The following is a 19,637-nucleotide window of genomic DNA, read 5'->3' as shown; positions in this document are numbered from 1 at the left end:
TTCCTTCCGCTGTGGGAGACGTTAAAATCTCAGTTTTTTAATCTAACAGAACGTGTATCTGTGTCCCATCTGCTGCTCTTTAGGAAGGTAAACTCTCTGTCACATTTTACAGCGTATTTACAAGAGTTCTTTGGTTTTTTTTTCACCGGAACGTCTTCATTCATCATCTCTTTTCTGAGTTGTTTCTGGGTTTGTTGGCGCTGTCAGCTCTAATCTTGCGAAAACTGCCACTCAGGCCATTTCAGGTGGTAGTTCTCGCTAGGCGAGTGATGGCGCTCAGTTTACTAAGGCATCTTTTAATTATTATTACATTAAAATACGGGATATTTACGGGAAAATAATAATACGGGAAGATGGCGGGAAATAGGGGTAAAATACGGGAGTTTCCCGGCCAAAACTGGATACTTCACAGGTATGCAAGTATTGCTAAAGGTTGGTCAATTGAAATAATCAAGGATATTTGCACTAAACATTTCATGTTTTAAAACAATAAAAATACAATTAAGATGATAGTTTTTAACAATTATCTGCCCTGAAACCTTACTCTTCTAGGGTCATTCATCTGAAACTAATGTTTACTGTTCATTCCAGCTTTACTTTTGTTTATTTTTTACTATTATAACACCCACCTGATGCACCACTAGCACCACAGCATCCCTGGGTGCACTGAGATTTCAGGTAGGTCACTTCTTCCTCCAGCCCATTGACTCTGTACAACAGAGACTTGAAGCTTTCTGATTCTTCACATTTGCACGTGGGCATTCGTAGCCGAATGTTGTGTCTAAAAGTCATGTGATTTTCCCCATTTGGTTTTGTCTCCATTTGTAGGCCTATAAAGACAGTGGTTAGTACCCACATTATTATTAAGTATTGTAAAAAAAAAAAAAAAAAGCAAATAATATGAAAGTGATCACACTCATTTATATTTCAATGCTTAAATTCAATCTAATATACTGATAAAAAAAATGTATAACTTCACCTTTACCTGTTGCATCCTGAGTTGGTACATTTTCAACTTTACAGCTGCCTGGGATATCAAATGTAAAGATGTGGTTGAAAGTGACTCCCTGCTCGGGGGCATTGGTGTCCCTGTGATTGTCAGCAGAGCTGATGGGTGGGGCGGTGCATAGCAGGGCCAGCAGAGCCCTCCAAAGGAGTCTAATGATCATGACTGCAGGGTAAGATAAAAACACAACATTGTATTTTCTCCTCTCTTGCATTTAATATTTTATGTAGCATCATTAAATGTAGCATATTATAAATCCATTAGCATGATTCTGTAAGAACTTTGTAAGTCCCACACCATCATGTTTTTTATCTTTGGATTTAAACCTAAAATTAGCGTTGCCTCCCTGTTAATTGTGCCAGCTTACATGTGGTTCTCGAGGCAATTAACTCATTTGTTGGTTTTCAAAAACCTTAATAGTTGGTTGAGAAACTGCATGAAATTAAAGAAGTTTATAAGGAAACTTTTTAGGCATGGTGGATTTTATTTTTGCTGTTTGTGTGTGGATTGTTGTCCAATTGATCTAAATCAACTAAAATATACAGCATAGAGTTTGAAAGAATAATTTACTATTTGTCAGCCTGATATAGAATGGTATTAATGTTTGTAAATACACAGACAGAGACAGATTTAAGGTGATCAATAGGGTTGTTGAAAAAATTTGATTCTGTGATATATCGCGATATTACGTAGCGCGATTCTCAGATCAATTCTAAATGCATCCATATCTATTTTTTTACTTAAAAAAAAAAAATAACAATTTTATATGTATATATATATATATTTTGTTGTTGTTGTTGTTTTTTTAACCTTTATTTAACCAGAAAAGTCTTTTCCACTGCAGGAGACATTGTAACTGCACAAAGAAGTGCGCTGCAACCTGGGAATGTTGACCAGCTTGTGTTTTTTCAATAAAATCTATAAAGAAAGTACTAACTTTCTGCATTTATTTGTTGTTCTAAGCATATACCTCAGTTAAGTTGCACTGAAGTCATGTTAACTAAAGTCAAAGTTGGTTTAAAAGCCACAGGCAGATTGTAAGTTATTTTTTTATTTTAAGTTGTTGGCACATGGCATGTTAAAGCCAATGTTTTTAGTGTAAAATGTGCCAATAAAATATATTCCATACATAATGTTCTCATGAAGGTGTACACATTTACAGATTAGTTGTTTCTTAAGTCATATATATATATTTTATTTTTTTTTATAAATTGCAATAATTGCCTTATACCTTAATATCGGGATATATTGTATCGCATCCTGTGACCTAAGTATCGGGATACAAATCGTATCGCCAGATGCCAGGCAATACACACCCCCTAGTGATCAATGTGTAAGAGCAAACGATAACAGAAATTATAGTTTAGTTTCTATTTGTTGACAAAAATTTCATTTGTATATGGTTTCATGTGTCACTTAAGAAAAGGTAATCAATGAAAACTATGACGAAAATCTTTTGGTCAACTAAGTAAACACTGCTGTAAAGCTGCTATCACCAGTCTGTCGTCGTTCCATACTGGAGGTTGATGCAAACCAGTGAATTTAACCAGCTCACTTAAAATAAGAAAGGGCACAGAACACTTTTATGCTAACTGATGAGAATGTCATTTCCTCCTACGCTTCTGAAAGATAAAATCTTCCATCTGCTTTTTACTGCTGCTCTCTTAGGATTATATAAAGTTTGTACGAAGTGCAGCAGACCGCTAAAACTGTAGATGTTTGTTGTTGCACCTGACGGGTTATAACAAAGTAACGTTTGTGCTCCTGTCAGTTTTATAGGGAACTGAGAGCTCCTATCCTGTTAGAATCCCACATGAGAAATATTACTAGTATGGCTTGCTGCTGTATATTTATTTAGGAAACCAGAAGCATTATGTCACTCTGTGCATGTGTGCGTGTGTAAGAGGTAATATTTCACATCAAAACAGCAGAAACCTAGTAGGCTACTCATGAGTTTGACAGACCTCAAGCTCTAAACCATAAATTGTGTTCATTCAAGCATCTCAAAGTGCAGAAGCTTCTCTTCATCACTATTACTGATGTCATTGCCTGATTTAAAAGTGATGTCACATAGTGTTAAATGCTAGCTACTGCTTCATCAAAGAGCTAAAGTACATGCTTTGAAAGCGTGCTTTAACCTTGATCCTGTCTTTTTGGATTTTGAGTTGGTGTATCTAATTTTAAACTTCTATGATAAACTGCAGGAAAGAGTGAGCTAATCATGCAGTGTGTGTGGTCTATGGAAACAATAACAAACCACTAATAGAGCTGTAACTGATGTGTTCCTACTTATAAGAAGGTATAAGCTGCTTGATCTATTGCTAAGTTTGAATGTTACCCAACACAAATTGTAGCATTGCATCTCGCACAATGGGAAAATTACCACAAAAAATGGTAATAGTAGCACAAGCTCCAGTTGGGTTGAACAATGGCCACGGTTACATGATGTTTTTTAATTCGGAATTAGTCATTCCGAATGAAATCATTCAGAATTGAAGTATTCTGCTTTGTGTTTACATTGAAATCGTAATTCCCTAACTGTGGTTTACATGGAAAACCAGTTTATTCGGCTTTAGTTAATTCCGCTTTAGGTCTTTCAGTCATTATATCCATGTCTTTTAAGGATCTTATTTAATAGTGTCGGCTCTATTCTGGGCCACCATGTTGGATTATGTCATCACCCAGGGCGTCATCGTCGCAAGTCACACATGCACAGAACAACTGGAATTAACTTCAAGCAGAATTAAGTTGTGTTAACTGTTTACAAGAAAGAGGAGTTTTTTTAATTCTGAATTAAAATTGGAATAAATCAGCCACCTAAATCAGAATTAAGTTTAATTCTGAATTAAATTAGCATTAGGAATTAAGTGTTAACATGGTCAGTTTAAAGAGGAATTAACTTTTTTTCTGCTTTAAAGAGGACTTAAGGCTCCCATGTAAATGTGGCCAATGTGTTTTTTATATGTATGTGCCTATCCTTTGAAGTCTTGCCAGGATTGCTGGATTCTATCAAATTTATATCATGGCTAAAATCAGGGCAAATAGTGATTGAGTGTGGGGGGCTTCTAGTGTGACTTGATACCACAAATGCCAATAGGAAGCTAGCAATAACAAAAAGTTTTAACAGAAGATGTAAATACCTTATAATAATAATAATAATAATAATAATAATAATAATAATAATAATAATAATAAATGCCAGCATGGTGGCGTAGCAAGAAGAGCATAATTCAGAATCCTGGGTGGGACATTTCCAACCGCTTATCTGGGGTTTCTCCAGGTTTCTTACTCAGTCCAAAAACATGTATAGTAGATTAAGAGCAGTCTCAAAATGTCATGCAAATTTTAACAGGTTTGTGAATGTGTTTGTCCCATGTATTGGCCCTGTGGGAGACTGGCCTCCTGTCCAGGGTGCATCCTGCCCTGCATGTGATGTAAGCTGGGACAAGCATAATCACACTCCAGTGACCCAAACAGGAATATGGGAGCACAGAAGATGAATGAATAAACAATAGTCCTAATACATTCTGTTTACTTCCTACAAAAGAGAAGTAGGTCGGAAAGAAACGCATGTAGATCAAACATTTGCTCACTGAGCATCAAAGACCACCTGGAAAAGTAGATAACTGGAGTAACAAAAACAGATCTAAGAAATTCCATGCAAAGCACTGACCATCAGTCAAAATACAAAGCGGTCAACAAGTATATCTATAACCCTTTAAATCCCCAATGTGTTATGATGATACTAATATGGGATTAGCACAAACCTGAGCATTGATCCAGCAATGTAAAAAAACATGAGTTATTTACATATTTTCAATATACTAGGATGGAAACCCACTTGTATGACTCAACCAGGTATCATTTGACTAGCAAATCCTCCTAAATCCAATGATTTACACTTGAGTATCTCTGAGATTCAAATCAGTTTGTTGGAATAAAGGGAAATACCAGTAGTTATATGAATAACACAACCTGTCTTATAGTCAAGGCTCCAAACTCAATAGAAGCAGCTGTGAAGTGCTCAAGATACATTTCCTCGACTCCATCCAGTTAAAGGTTTGAGGTTAAATTCGGGTGCCTGTGCACGCAGTAAAAGAAATGACATCACCAGTTTAGAGATTATTTCACCCAGTGTGGCAGCCAAACTTTTGGGTTTTAAATTTGAGTGTTCTAATGGCAAACACATAAGGCCGATTTATGAGCTTAAAACAAGGAAAGAACATGCAGTGATGAAAAATCACAAAGAAAAAAACTGATTGATGACACGTTCATGAAGGAATCATGAGAACAGTCTCCAAATCTCTGACACTGTAGATTTCTGCCACATTATAGACTGAAACAGCCTGACAGCACTGCCATGGGAAAGGAAGGATTCTTAACAAGCAATTGAAATCCCTGTCAAGTTTTTTTTATGCCCATGGGTTCAAGGTTTTTTTTCCCCCTATTTCTCTTGAAATAAAAAGAAGTGTGATTTTCCAAGCATAGCAGAGAGTTTGTACCAACTGCTGAGAACATCCTGAAGATGGAAAGGAGTGATTAGAAGGGAGGAAGCAAAGAATGGAGTTGCTTGGTCGGCTTAGACTCATCTTCTCCACACAGAGAGAATAGAATAGAATATATTAGAACAGCATAGAATAAAGTTTATTGCCATATGCACGTGCCAAAAAAGAACAGGTACAATGGAATTCCTGTGCATGTCCCAGAGTCAGACTAAATTAACAAATACAAATAATAGCAACTACGCAGGCAAAACTGAGATGAAGTGAATATTTACGTGTTCATTTTCCCACATAGTACACATTACTAATCTCTGCCCACACGCCTCAAATTTATTTGAGGAGAACTTTGTGACCTCTATGCACAAAAGGAAAAGTCTGTCACGATGTGAAACAAGTTGTTCAAAGTTTACTGGATTGACACCTTTCGAAATCTCTCCCATCCTGTTCCCATCCCAGAAATAGATTATTTGCAGTACATATAGGTACATGAATAAATCAGTATTTGTAATTGTGTTTATAATTACTAGAAACAATAAAAAGTGATCCTTATAGTTGATAAACTTAAGATTTATGCAAATCAGGTCTTGTTAACTTTGGATTACAAAATAGCAGAATAACAATCTTATTTTCAAAGCAACAAAAAAAGCACTGTCATTTTAATCAAAATGGAATTGTATGTTTGTAATTTTGCAGGTGACTTTTAAGCAGTAATTGTTAGTTAAAAAGCAAAATAATTGATGTGAGAAGAGATGAGAAGAAAGATTAGGTGCTGTTGAATGAAATTGTGCTATGATAAAAGCCAGGACTAAAAGTTCTACTCCTTTATTGTGAAACCAGACTCACTGGATTATTCTTAACCGACCAGGAGTAAGAATAAGCATGGTTTCCCTGCAGCACCCAAGGTCCTTATCCCCTAAAATCTCACCGGTCACTGTTGAACCAGGATGATCGACGTCAGCACAGACAGACAGCATTTAAACCAGGCCTTCAAACGGAAGTGAGAAAAATTCAACATGTCCATAAACACGGTTAAAATTCCTTCCTGTCCATAATGTCTGGATGTCAAAGCCGAGCTATGCCAATAGGCCTGTAAAGTGTTTGCTGCCAACATCTGATGTGGTTTATATGGGAAGAAGTGCGTAGTCCATGTGTGCACAGTATGTGAAACCTTTAAAAAGAAGTTAACATGGAAAAGGAGAGGAGCTCTAAAGGTTACATTAGTAGTGTAATCACTATAGCACAATACTGCCATAGTGACTTTATATGAGGTGCTTCTCAGTGTGAGCTTACAGAATAATGTCTTTTAAAAATCTTAAACTGCAACATTGGGCCACAATGAAGCAGCACATAGAAGGCAACGGTGAAAGAAAAGAAACAAATAACCCAACAAACTAATTTAATACACATACAGAAAAAGACATATGGTCAATTTTCGAGAAATAAAAGTAATTCTTCAATTTGATATAGCGCTTTCTCACAGACACTCAAAGTCACTTTACATAATTAAGGGATTATTCTTTCACTCCACACTTAGTGATGGTAATCTACAATTGTAGCCTCAGCCTGACAGAAGCGAGGCTGCCATAGTGGGCCATCAGCCCCTCCAACCACCACCAACATTCACTCACACACTACATTCATACTAGGCAATGTGGGTGAAGTGCCTTGACCAAGGACAAATACCACTGGGGTGACTGCCTCAGTGGTCTCCCATCCACCTACTAACCAGGCCCAGACCTGCTTAACTTCTGAGATCTGAAGGGATCGGCAATGACAGGCTGGTATGGCCACAATGCAGTAAGTGTCTAAATGTCTCAGTAGGCCACAACTTAAGACAAATTTCTCTGGATCCAACCAACAAGCCTTATGACATGATGAGGTGAAGTTGTGCCTTTAGAATGTGGCTAAGAGCTTGTGGAAGCCAATATTTCCCCCACACAGCAGCTTGCAGACAGAACATGGAAACTAAAATGAATAAAACAAAGCTGAAAGCAATTATTGTCTGTAAACAGGACTCATATCTTCTCTGCTTCTCTCAGCCTCCTGCTGCTGCGCTGACCACAAGCAGATCTTGATAAGGACATCACGTCATTGGAACCACAAAGGCTACATTTCCCTCAGTCAAATGTTGGATGGAAACTTAACCTTGTAGAAAAAAGCATTATTAAAACAGACTAAATCCCAGACATAGATAAGTCTTTGATATCATAATTGCATTTGCTGTATGCTTTGTTGTGGCCAAGGGTCATTTTTAAACTGTTAATATTTCTGTTACTAATCTCTGTATCACCAAAGTTTTGAAGTTTCAAAAATAGCAGTTGTCTAATTATACACTTTTTTTATAAGCTACCCACTCGGGAACCTGTCTCGCTTTCTCTCTCTCCTTTCTCTCTTTCCCTCCTTTTCCTCTGCTTCTCTCTATCAGTTTGCATGGTTGACAGCCCACATCTGCAGCCCATTTTGTGAGGGGTTTGTGATCCTACGCAGCATGGTAGCATTAAAGGTAAATCTACTGGAGCGTTGGCCCTGTGAGAATATATTTCACTCAGAGTATGTGGTTGTTATACTTAGGTTATTATCTGGGAGGAAAACTCAAGCAATTACATTTGTTGACAGTCAATTTCCCATTTACCACATTAAGATGCTGAAAATATTGTTCATACAAAGTCAGAAATAATCGTTTGAGGACTCTCTTAGAAGGAACTAACTGCAGTCACAGCTGTTTTAGGAGGATTACAATCACAATCAGTTATGTAAAGGTTTTTCAGCAGTAGGCATGCTGTGTGAATAAATTTTTTATCAATGCTATCTCATAGCTAAAATGGACTTGATTTATATAGCACTTTATAGCCACACAGGTAGTCCCAAAGCTCTTCACAATATCAGCCCATTCACCCATTCACACACCAACGGGACAGAGGTGCAATTCAAGGTGCTAATCCACTGGGAGCTACTTAGGGTTCAGTGTCTTGCCCAAGGACTCTTCAACACATAGACAGGTATAGCATGCCCCCAACCTTGTGATCAGAAGATGACCCCACTACCACCTGAGCCAAGGTTGCTGCCGGTGGTCGCCCCTGATATGTTGTTGTATTTGGTATATTTATTCAGTTTTTTTGTGAAATGACTAAGGAAGTAAATGTGTGTACGAGCACTTGTTTGAACCCTTCAACATTATATAGGTTGACCATGAAATTGATATAGGAGTATATTTTTTATACTGAAGTATATATTGTTTCCATCATTAGTTTGCCAGTACGAACTTACACTTACTGTCTGTTTGCATGAGCATATGTCACTCCTATTGATGGGTAACATATTTGGTACTTTTAAAGGTAAGATCAATTTCTGTCGGTACGACCGGGTACTGATTCAAGTAACATCAAATGGTACCATAAGGAAGCACCTTACGGCCCAAACATATTCGGGTGGAACTAATGCGCCGTGTTCACTCCGTGTCATGCTCACATTTGATATCATTATCCGATTGGTTCTTGTACTTTATAATGTTAATCGCTTTATTTACAGGTCCTACATTGTCAACCTGCCCTCAACTAAAGTGAAAGTTGCAAAAGTGACTCTCTTTACAAAATCCAAGGAGAAGCCTTTTCCCATCTGAGGGCAGATGAGTGTAACGTACTGTAGATCTGCATTTTAGTTTTTAGTTTATACATTATTAAAAAAGAACACTGCGTAGCTGTAGTTAAGGGTTTGCATGTTGAAGAAATGTGTAAAACAAATGCAATGTTACAATACAAACTGTTGTATGTTGTTTTGATATTTATATGTTAAAGTTTATGTATTGAGAAAGAAATGTTTAGCCCACTCTCACTCCCAACTTGTTGCATATCGAAGTTCCGGAATGGCCCTTTGGCGTCACTATGTGACGCTAAGGGTTTGTAAGCTTTTTTCACCGCAACTTTTCAAAATAAGACTTCTAACCAAACCTAACCCTAACCCTAACCTAACCTAAACCTAAACCTAGCCCTAACCATAAGTTATGGGTAAATTTCTCACTAGAAATGTCATAAAACAATTGTTTCCAGGGTCAACCCTTTGGCGTCACATATTGACACAATGGGTACCCTCCCAAATGTCAATCTGTGACGAGTTGGGATCGAGAATGTGTTAAAATGTTAAATTTAAAAAATTGGGATTTCATTATTTAACATTTACAGTATTACCCCACAAACACACACAGAGGTACCAAAAATTGGTTATACTGAGTATCGGTATGGTATGGGTTCAAATATGAGAGGTACCCATCCCTAGTCACTAAATCAAACCAGAATGGTCATGTTCATTTTTATTCCCAAATACACCACATTTCTTATTGAATGTCACAAACTCCTTCAAAATCCTAAGTTCTTTAAGTTCTGAAACAAGCAAACAAAATAGAATCTGCCTAAAGGTCTGATACTTTGTGGGTGCTACTGTAAGAATTCCATTGAAAGTCAGATGGCTGTCCTTCCAGTTCCCAAAGTCATTGATGGGGAAACCACAAACCAATTTGTTAGATAGTTAATGATAATAATTTTAACAATGGGTATTTAAGCGATAAAAAATAAAGGCAATTACATTCATCAAACTTATATTTATAACTTCTAAAAGATTGTATTTTGTCCATCAGCTGCCTCATTATAGTTTTTTCCTTTTGTTTAGGAGTATGAATAAAAATAAAATAACAAATGTAGCCAGACAGCAGATTAAAGGTGAAAGGATGCAAATTAAGTTAAAAATGTTTAGATGTAGGTGAAGAAAAGATGTTTTAAGTAAAGGACCAGATGTAGGAAATGTGGGATTAAACAGAGTTAATTAGAGCAACATCTAACTTTTATCAATATTTAATTAATCAAATTAATAATTAATCTGTGAAATAACCTCCATATAACACATCAAAACTTTCCTGGATATTTTTGGTTATTCATGGGTACAACGAAGGTGTCTTACCCTTGAGGATTGCCTCCAACTTTCTCTTCTCTCAAGCTCTTTCCCTTCTCTGAAGGTACTGAATGCTGCTCACCAAGCCTCTTCCTCCACCACCTGCTGATTACCAGGGCCAATAACTCCACGATCTCTACACTGCCTCTTACCCTCCCTCTGCAAACTCCAAATAATCCTCTGAATGCCTGCAGGCCAATGGGCGTTTAGTCTGGGAGTGTCTCCTTTCCTTCTTCCATGGAGTTTAGAATAAAAAGGCAGAAGCACTAGAGGAGGAGGGTAGATATTAGAAGAATACATCATCAACTTTTTCTGTACTTTGGAAGCAATAACTCTTAATAGTCCAAACATTTTACTTATTAGTTTAGCCTCATCTAATTAATGCCTTTGACATAACTGATATTTTTTTTATTTTCCTCTGTGGGTGCTTGATTAAAGTATTTTGGGAGGTAGATAGGGTTAATATGAATCTCTTCAGGAGAAGGTGTCAACGCTCAAATCATACCTGTCAAAGTTTTGGATTTGAAAATAAGGGAAATTTTCTGGCGCCCACTACCAGTCGTCCCACCCGCCCAACCAAGCTCCAGTATCCCTTATATTCTAAGATAAGTGTACAAGAAATCTAAAATACCCACTTGTCAACCACTTAAAAAACCATATCTCAATATATTTTCTCAAAATGGCGATATATGATATAAATCTTGATAATTTTATCAAATAAAGTCTGACCAGAAAGACAATTCTGAGTTAAATTTGCTGATGCAAAATGCTACACAGCCTCATTTATTAACAAACAGATGATCAATATGTGACACTCATTAATCCATCTAATTGAGCTTTACATGCTGTTTTGAAAAGTCAAAGCAGCGACTCCTAAGACTAGTATTTTGATACATAATAAGCTATTATATATATATATGAAATATTATAGTTTTCTATATCACCAAAATAGAAAACTCGATATAGCTCTAATTCCTAAATTATAAAACAGCCTAAATTAACACAAAAATGTGTATATGAAGCATGTGTGTTTATTTAATATACTTACAGTTTATATACAAGTCAACATGTTGCATATTTATTATTAATTTCAAGTTGCTTATCTTTAAGTTAGACATTAACATTTTATTTTCGTTATATATTTTCTGATAATTTCTCATGCTCACTCATGTGGTTCTCTGGTATTCACTAATAACTTCTTAGACACTATTGTTACAGACTTTACATTCTTTAACACTTTTTAAAGCAGTGTATATTTGTGGGCTTGTGATTGGTGACGTACGTTGTTCCTTCCGCTGTGAGAGACGTTAAAATCTCAGTTATTAATCTAACAGAACGTGTAACTGTGTCCCATCCTGCTGCTCTTTAGGAAGGTAAACTCTCTCTCTATTTTACAAGATATTTACAAGAGTTCTTTGTTTTTTTCTCCAGAATGTCTTTATTCATCATCTCTTTTCTGAGTTGTTTCCGAGTTTGTTGCCGCTGTCGGCACTAATTTCTGAAATGGCCTGGGTGGCAGTTCTTGCGAGGCTAGTGACGGCGTTCAGTTTAGTAAGGCATCTTTTAATTATTATTACATTAAAATACAGGATATTTACGGGAAAATAATAATACGGGATGATGGCGGGAAAGAGGGATAAAATACGGGAGTTTCCCAGCCAAAACGGGATACTTGACAGGTATGGCTCAAATGCTGTAACTGACAAGAGTTGGGTTGAATGGGGCTAGGCTGAAACCTAGATAAACATTAAGGAAAGTAACCTCAGGAAAGGTTTTATACAGTATTTGATGAAATATATTTCTAACAGTCCTAAGAGCAGAGGTATGAAGTTAAACTAAATTTCAAAACTAAACTTTATTAAACGTAATATCATTTCATCCGGCCTTTGTAGAGATGGAAATTTCTTAAAGGGTTCCTCCACTGTTTTTATAAAAACCTTTGAAATGTTCTTATTAAAAGATCTATGCCTGACAAAACACATTATTTTTGCACCATACAGTATATACTAAAAGGTTTTTAACATGTATTTACAATATTACATTACAAGGTTTCAAACAATCTTAAAGATAAAAATATGTTTCCCCCCACATCTAATTGCAGAGATCATCTAGTCTATGTATGTTAATTCTATTGGAATTTACATAAAGAATTATTCTTCATACATCATGTTGGGTCTGCTGGTAAACCAAGTAGCCTAAAATTTTCAGTTTGTATTATTTATTCATGGCAATTGTTTTTAAACATACTGAAGATACTTTAAGCCTATCCTGCTTTTTTGGCATCGTTTGGTCAAAAATCCATATTTATTTTTGAGCATATTGTAATCCAATCTGAGTGAACAGTCAATCTCTTCTCCGTCTCCTGGCCCTGTAAATGAAATTTAGAAATACAGGAGCATGATGCTGGATGTCAGCCAATCAGAGATCTTTCTACAAACACGTGTACTTCAAGAGCTGTTTTGGGCATTACTATTGGCTGCTTGACTGAAGTCAGGCGCGTTCATGAACAATCAAGAATAAATTCAGTGAAAGTGTAATGATGTAAGTTCCAGCAGATGTTTCCGTCGTGGCGTTAGGCACAGTGGTTACACGGCAAATCAAGCAGAAAAAGGCGGACCGAGGTGGAGAAGCAACTGTTTAAAGGCACAAACATACCACTGTGTGTCCTTGCGGATCCCCGTGACTGAGCATGTCTGCCTCACACACTGGTGTCAGAGAGAGAGTGATAACAGACGGGATAAATCACGTGTAAACCTTAGAGAAGCTTATTTAAGGTGAATTCATTCACACAGTCTCGATGAAGAGTGATGGTTGTCAAATAGTTCTTGGGTTAATTCACAACATCACATTTTTTGTTCATGTAGCAAACAGAGTCACTCAAATTTGCAAGTCAACCAAACCACAACAGTGACATTATGAAGCCACAGACCAAAACCCGGCAGACCACGGATCCATCATGAATCATATTTCTCTTTTGGGGATTTTTTTATTAATGTCATTTTAAATCCTTTTAGGATTCCCTGCACCTCCATGAAGGCTATTTGGCAGATTTTACATTCTTAACACTACTCCATACATGTTAAAACATGATTCTTTATGCCTCATTTGACCTGCAAATCCATTCCTTCACTCATTGTTCTCTTAAATAAATCTCTTGATTAGCAAAGCAACAAAAATCACCAGCTTCACTGAAAGTATAGGATACACAGAAGTTCTAAATGAAACATTGGGGACATCTTTGCACTTCTACACTGAGCTGCTGTGTGGGAGGTCATCACATTTCACTGCTTCATGGAAGAGTAGAAAAAGGTTTCATGCATGTCGCCATATTTCCAGGAAAATGTGGCGGTTTTTCATTATGCATGTTGGTTTCTCTCATGTCTCATAATGGAAATCACACAAGCAGGACCACTGCAGATATAACTGAGGTTTTCTCATTGGTGCAAAATTAATTTTAGCTTGTGCTATTTTTAAAAATACATGCACTGTTTTATTCACTTGAAAGGACAAGCTGCAACAAAACCAGTGCTATTGAAGGTTTTTCTTGTACCTGTCCTGTTTCTGTCAGTGTAAAGGTTATGGAGCCCAATATGGAGAGATGTTGTGCATGATGTTGAAAAACAACAAACCTTTCATGCTGAAATGTCAACATAATTGTGGAATATATGGGCAATTTGCATCTGTCTGCCTTATTTTCAAACATGTCCAGCTTATTTATAGTGTAGACATGAGCGCAGCTAAATCTGGGGTATGCAGCAGGAATTGATTGTAACAACAGCCTATCTAAAGATTGAAGTTTGGCTGTTATTGTTTTTCTCTTTGTTTGTTATAATAAACATCATAGCAAAATATATAATGCATTTTTTATTGTACCAGTATAAAAAGGTTAAAGTTGCTAACCAAAAACAAAGAAAAGAGACTAAAAAAAAAGCCGTTCTCTGGTCTTTTAGACTTTTATGTAGTTTGAAGGATGTGGTAAAACTGTAAAAACATCAAAATAAGATCTTTATTAATCACTTGTAGATAAATGCAGTATAAATACAACTATCACATATCAATACAAGGCAAATACACAAACCTAATACTGTGTCACATACAACTGAACTTATGTGTAAATACCAAAACAATAAACGGACATTCCAACAAGCAGCGGACATAAGGTCGATAGCCTGACTGCATTAAACTAGCTACACTAAAGTTATGTTAGCCAACAGCTTAAGTATTAATTACATTTAGTAATATTATTATCCACTTTTTAAGATTCGTCAAAGATAAACAACAACATAAGAACACAACACTGTACAACTTATGGACAAAGATACTCCAAGGCTTAAGAACAATGATTACAGTGTCACTTCTTGCACCATGAGCTGACGGTGCTTCAATTCATTTGCGTGTAACTGAAAACAAACCCTATCTCAAGAACATCCACTAAGGGGTGGTATTAAACAACATTTGGCACAGAATAAAAGCAGGATTGTTAACATAAAGTAAGATATGTAAGAGTACACTCCCCACCTGGTATATTAAGTAATATACCACTTTTATTTTACATTAGCTTCGTCCTCAGACAACAGTACAATAATATCTGTAACAAGTCTAAGGTAAGTTTTAGCTGAACCTTGTTTGACAATCTTGACTTCCACCTTTCACACCCTTTTATCATCACTTGGAATAGCCTTGACTATAATACCAACAGCCCATTCATTGGTTTGACTTGAGAGTCTTTCAACAGTACAAGATCACCCTCCTTTACATTAGGTTTTGCTCCCTTCCACTTCCGTCTCGCTTGTAATGTAGCAAGATATTCTTGTTTCCACCTTTTCCAGAAACAGTCTGCGAGACCCTAAACTCAGTTGAAACAGCAACCATAGGTCCGGCATTCCTTATGGCCTTAACCTCAGCCATGAGAGTGACCAGTACTTCATGTGTGAGGTGAGTGTTTGAAGAATTTAACAGTATGCTGTCGAGGATACGTCTGGCGAGTCCAATCATTCTCTCCCAAACTCCTCCCATGTGGGATGAATGTGGGGCATTGAATGTCCAAGTGCAGCTTTGGTCCAACAAGTACTGCTTTATTTTTTAATCATCAGTGCTTATTTACAACTCTCTGCAGGCACTAATGAAGTTTGTACCACGATCTGACCTTAGGTGTTTAACGGGCCCTCTGATGGACAGGAATCTGTGTAAACCATTTCTAAAGCTTGAAGTGGACATTGACTCTACAACTTCTATGTGTACAGTCCTAGTGCTAAAGCAAGTAAACATCACAGCCCACCTTCTCAGCGCTGTTTGTCCTAGTGCACCGGGATATGTGACTCTGCAAGGTACAAAAATATTTAAACCCTGAAGGTAAATGGGGGATCCACAGAAAGCCTGTCCACAAGCAAACTGGCATGTTCCTCTTGATGACCTACATGTGACACATGTATGGACCAAGTTAGAAATCAGTTTCTTGGCTCCTACCACCCACAGCCCTGCAGTGTGTAGAGTGACTTCAGTGAAATGACACCACTGGTGAGCTACTTTGTCATGATAGTGCAAGACTTAGAGAACCTCTACATGGTGGGAAGCTGGAATTATTAAGGGGTGTTTTTCACATTCTGAGAGATCTGTCAATTACAAACATCCCTTAACTCTTATCAAACAGTGTTATCAACAAAGGGGTCAAGTTTTTGAACAGGACTGTGGGAGGAGACCCATAAATAGCAATAGCTGGGGAAGGGCTGTTCCCATAGTCTGGTACATTCATATGAAACTCTGTTATTTCTTTGCTCTGGTTAAACCAAAAAAAACCTGAAGTAATTTCTCCTGATCTTCCCTGACTCGAAAACAGTAAAACATCGGCTCTACGCTGAGAGTAACTGCTACTTGTTCTTTTCTTAAGTGCAGTAGAACGCAAAGCATAGTAGTGTTTAAGTCTGGACCCTTACTTAATTAATGAAATACCAATAAACTGGGTGCACAATGGCGTGACAGTAGCGTGGGTTGTCCAATAACCGAAGGGTTGGGGGTTCGAATCCCTCTCTATTCAAGTCATTGTCATTGTGTCCTTTGGCAAGGTACTTTACCCACATTGCCTCGTATGACTGGGTATGAATTGTCTGATGAATTGACTGATATGAGTGACTGGTGTGAATGAATAATGGTTTCTGTTACTTCTGTAATGCACTTTGAGTCTCCTTGAAAAAAGTGCTATATAAACCCAAACCATTATTATTGTTACATTATCTGAAAAAAGCAGTGAATCCTGAGGCCACCAAACCGGACCCCCTTAACGCCAACGTCTAGAAATTCTGTCTATAAAAGTTATGAACAGAATCGGTAACAAAGGGGCTCCTGAGTCAAAGAAAAGGGCCCAGCCAACAGGTATCTTTTACAAGATGCTGATGGAGCATCTTGGTAGCATGGTCCTGCCATCACCCCTGGACCTTGACCTTGCCCATAGAGCCCAAACTGCTAAGCCAGCATTTGGGGTCAGAGCAAGAGCAGTCATGATACGCAATCGCTGCTATTGGACGAAGGAGGTGATCATGGGGAGCCCCGAAGGAGATGGTCCAGCAGGGGAAACTGGTGTCAAGCTTGAAAGACGACTGCCCAGAAATGTTTTAACAACTGTCAGTATACTGGGCAGTGATATCATCGCTCTATCAGCAGGGATTCAAACCATCGCTCCTATACCCAGCCAGGTTATGGATTACAACCAAGAACAGGGGGGAAATATATTTCACAGATGCTGACGATTTCCTTGCAGCTCTGAAAAACAGATCACACTCTGCCTTGAGAAGAACTATAATGTTAATTACTGAGCTGTGAATGTTAGCTACTATTGGTGCTTAATGGTGCAGTGATAGAAAAAGCTGTGAAGAATAGCAGTGTGCTAATGTTATGTATTGTACAGTATGTTACTTTATAGATACTTTTTTCAAGGATATTGAAATGAAGAGAGTGCTTTACATTCCTTGAGCAAATACAATGATATCCTCACCAATACTGCTACTTTCAAAGGGCTCACATTGCTCTATTTAAATAAAAAACACAACACGCTGATGCATTAAAACTTTATTATCAATTAATCAAAATGTGTCCATTTGTAAAATTGTTTCACTTTCCTTTTAAGAAATTATCTGTAGACACAGCAGAGGTAAGTTACTTGTACGGCATTACACACAATAATATAGAATGTGTCGTTCTGTCTAAGGAAAATAATACGATTTATAAATTATCAAGCCAGAAATGGTCTGACCTGTCAGAATCGTAATCAGAAATACTTTATTTATCCCAGGGGGAACTTACTTTATCTTACATAATCATGCTTAGTCATTGATGACTTTACCTTAATGCCACTCTGACCAGGCTGGGTGGCTTTGCACTCTGTGGTAGGGCTCCAGCAAACAACTATTTTGATAATCGACTTGAAACGACTAAAAACGACTGAAACGATTAATCAACTAATCGGATGACAAATCATACAATTATTTTCTATGTGTTGATACAATCTTTTAAATTTGGCTTTGGGCAAATTACGATAAATAAAAACAATAAAGAAATAAAGAAAACATTTCCCAACTTGAAGTATAAACAAGTTCCTTACAAACACAAAATAAATTGAATATATACTATAATCTGTTTCAGTAATAGCATTTACACATTAAAAAGGCTACAATAACTGCTGACTCAAAGAGCTATTCTTCATGGGCTGATAATTTATACCAGTGGTCCTCAAACTACTGCTTCCACATTTGACCCGGCCCCTTGAACAATACCAGAGACGCATTATTTCCCCCAGCCCCCATTCACCGCATTATAATTTTTTCAGTCTGGCCACACAATCGAGACTAATAAACACATAGAACACTGGGGTGAAGTGGGCCTGCCTGACTGAATCCCTCGAAATGTTTCCTCATGTCAATAAAGCTAATTTGAATTGAATTGTGAGCAACGCAAAAAAAAAAATGTTGCTACTACGACCTCACTTTGCCCCAGTCATAGAACGTGAATGTGACCCCCCCCCCAGAACGGAATAATGGCAAAAAGGTTAGGTAAGAGTAAAATTGATTCAGAATGCAGGATATTTAACCTGCAGTGGACACATGATTATTTTTTTGTTCAATGCAAAGAAAAGGCTGTTTGTCTCATCTCTCAAGAGACCGTGGCGGTTATCAAAGAATACAATCTGCGCCGACATTATGAATCCCATCACAAAGACAAGTATGATAGCTTGCAAGGCCAAATGCGTGCAGACAAACTCACAAAGCTAAAAAGTGGACTGTTAGCTCAGCAGACTACATTTGTACGCCAACTCAGCTGAACCAATCATCAGCTCGGGCCAGCTTCCGTGTTGCTCAACTGATAGCAAGCTGCTTACCGCACCTTTCACTGAGGGAGAGTTTGTCAAGAAATGTTTGAATGTGTCCCGAGAAGAAAGATGTCTTTAATGCAGTGAGTCTGTCGGCGAGTACAATCACCAGACGGGTTGAAAAAATGGGGGGTAATGTATATGCCCAGCTGCAGCAAAAGACGAAAGAATTTGATTTTTTTTCATTAGCACTGGATGAGAGTACGGACGTGCAAGACACAGGGCAGCTTCTTATTTTTATTTGTGGAGATAGCTCAAATTTTGAGATGTGCGAGGAGCTGGCAGCCCTCCAAAGTCTGAAAGGCACTACGACGGGGGAGGATATTTTTGACAAAGTATGTCAAACCATCAAAGAGTTGGATCTGGACTGGGCAAAGCTTGCCAGAATCATGACTGATGGGGCTCCTAGTATGGTGGGCACGTCTCGGGTCTAATTGGACGCATGGACCGGGAGATGGAAGAACGGGGTCTCACCGCCCCGCTACAAGTCCACTGCCTGATTCACCAGCAAGCACTGTGCTGCAAAGTGTTGAAGTGGGATTCTGTCATGAAGGTTGTGGTATCATGCATAAACTTCATCAGAGCAAATGGACTTAAACACAGGCAGTTCCAACAATTCCTGTCTGAACTAGAGTCTGTGTATGGAGATGTGCTTTCAGATCCGATCCCAACTAAGCTGTTTAAAGAAGTTGTTCCCCTGGTCTGCTCATCTTTGTTGGAGACAATAAATATATCCCTATCAATAGGCTACGTGCCACAGTCCTTTAAAGTAGCTGTAATCAAACCCCTTCTCAAAAAACCTACTCTTGATTCCAGCACTTTAGCAAAC

General features: G+C 37.7%; 1 protein-coding gene across 2 annotated transcripts in view; it reads right to left on the bottom strand.

Annotated features, from left to right (window-relative positions):
- tnn (tenascin N) overlaps window positions 1-10,602 on the bottom strand; it is a 74,275-nt gene extending 63,673 nt beyond the window's left edge. The window contains exons 1-3 of one of the 2 annotated variants that reach the window (XM_028472909.1): window positions 10,459-10,602; window positions 980-1,171; window positions 630-830 (exon numbers count right to left, since the gene is read on the bottom strand). In XM_028472909.1, coding sequence (XP_028328710.1) covers window positions 630-830; window positions 980-1,169 — 391 coding nt within the window. In that variant the 5' untranslated portion in view covers window positions 1,170-1,171; window positions 10,459-10,602. The remainder of the gene's footprint in view (window positions 1-629; window positions 831-979; window positions 1,172-10,458) is intronic. The other variant, XM_028472910.1, reaches the window with a different exon arrangement.
- Between the last annotated feature and the right edge of the window lie 9,035 nt (window positions 10,603-19,637).

Source organism: Gouania willdenowi, chromosome 17 (assembly GCF_900634775.1).
Source record: "Gouania willdenowi chromosome 17, fGouWil2.1, whole genome shotgun sequence".
NCBI lineage: Eukaryota > Metazoa > Chordata > Actinopteri > Blenniiformes > Gobiesocidae > Gouania > Gouania willdenowi.
Note: the sequence above shows the minus strand (reverse complement) of the source record. Positions and strands in the feature narration are given on the sequence as shown.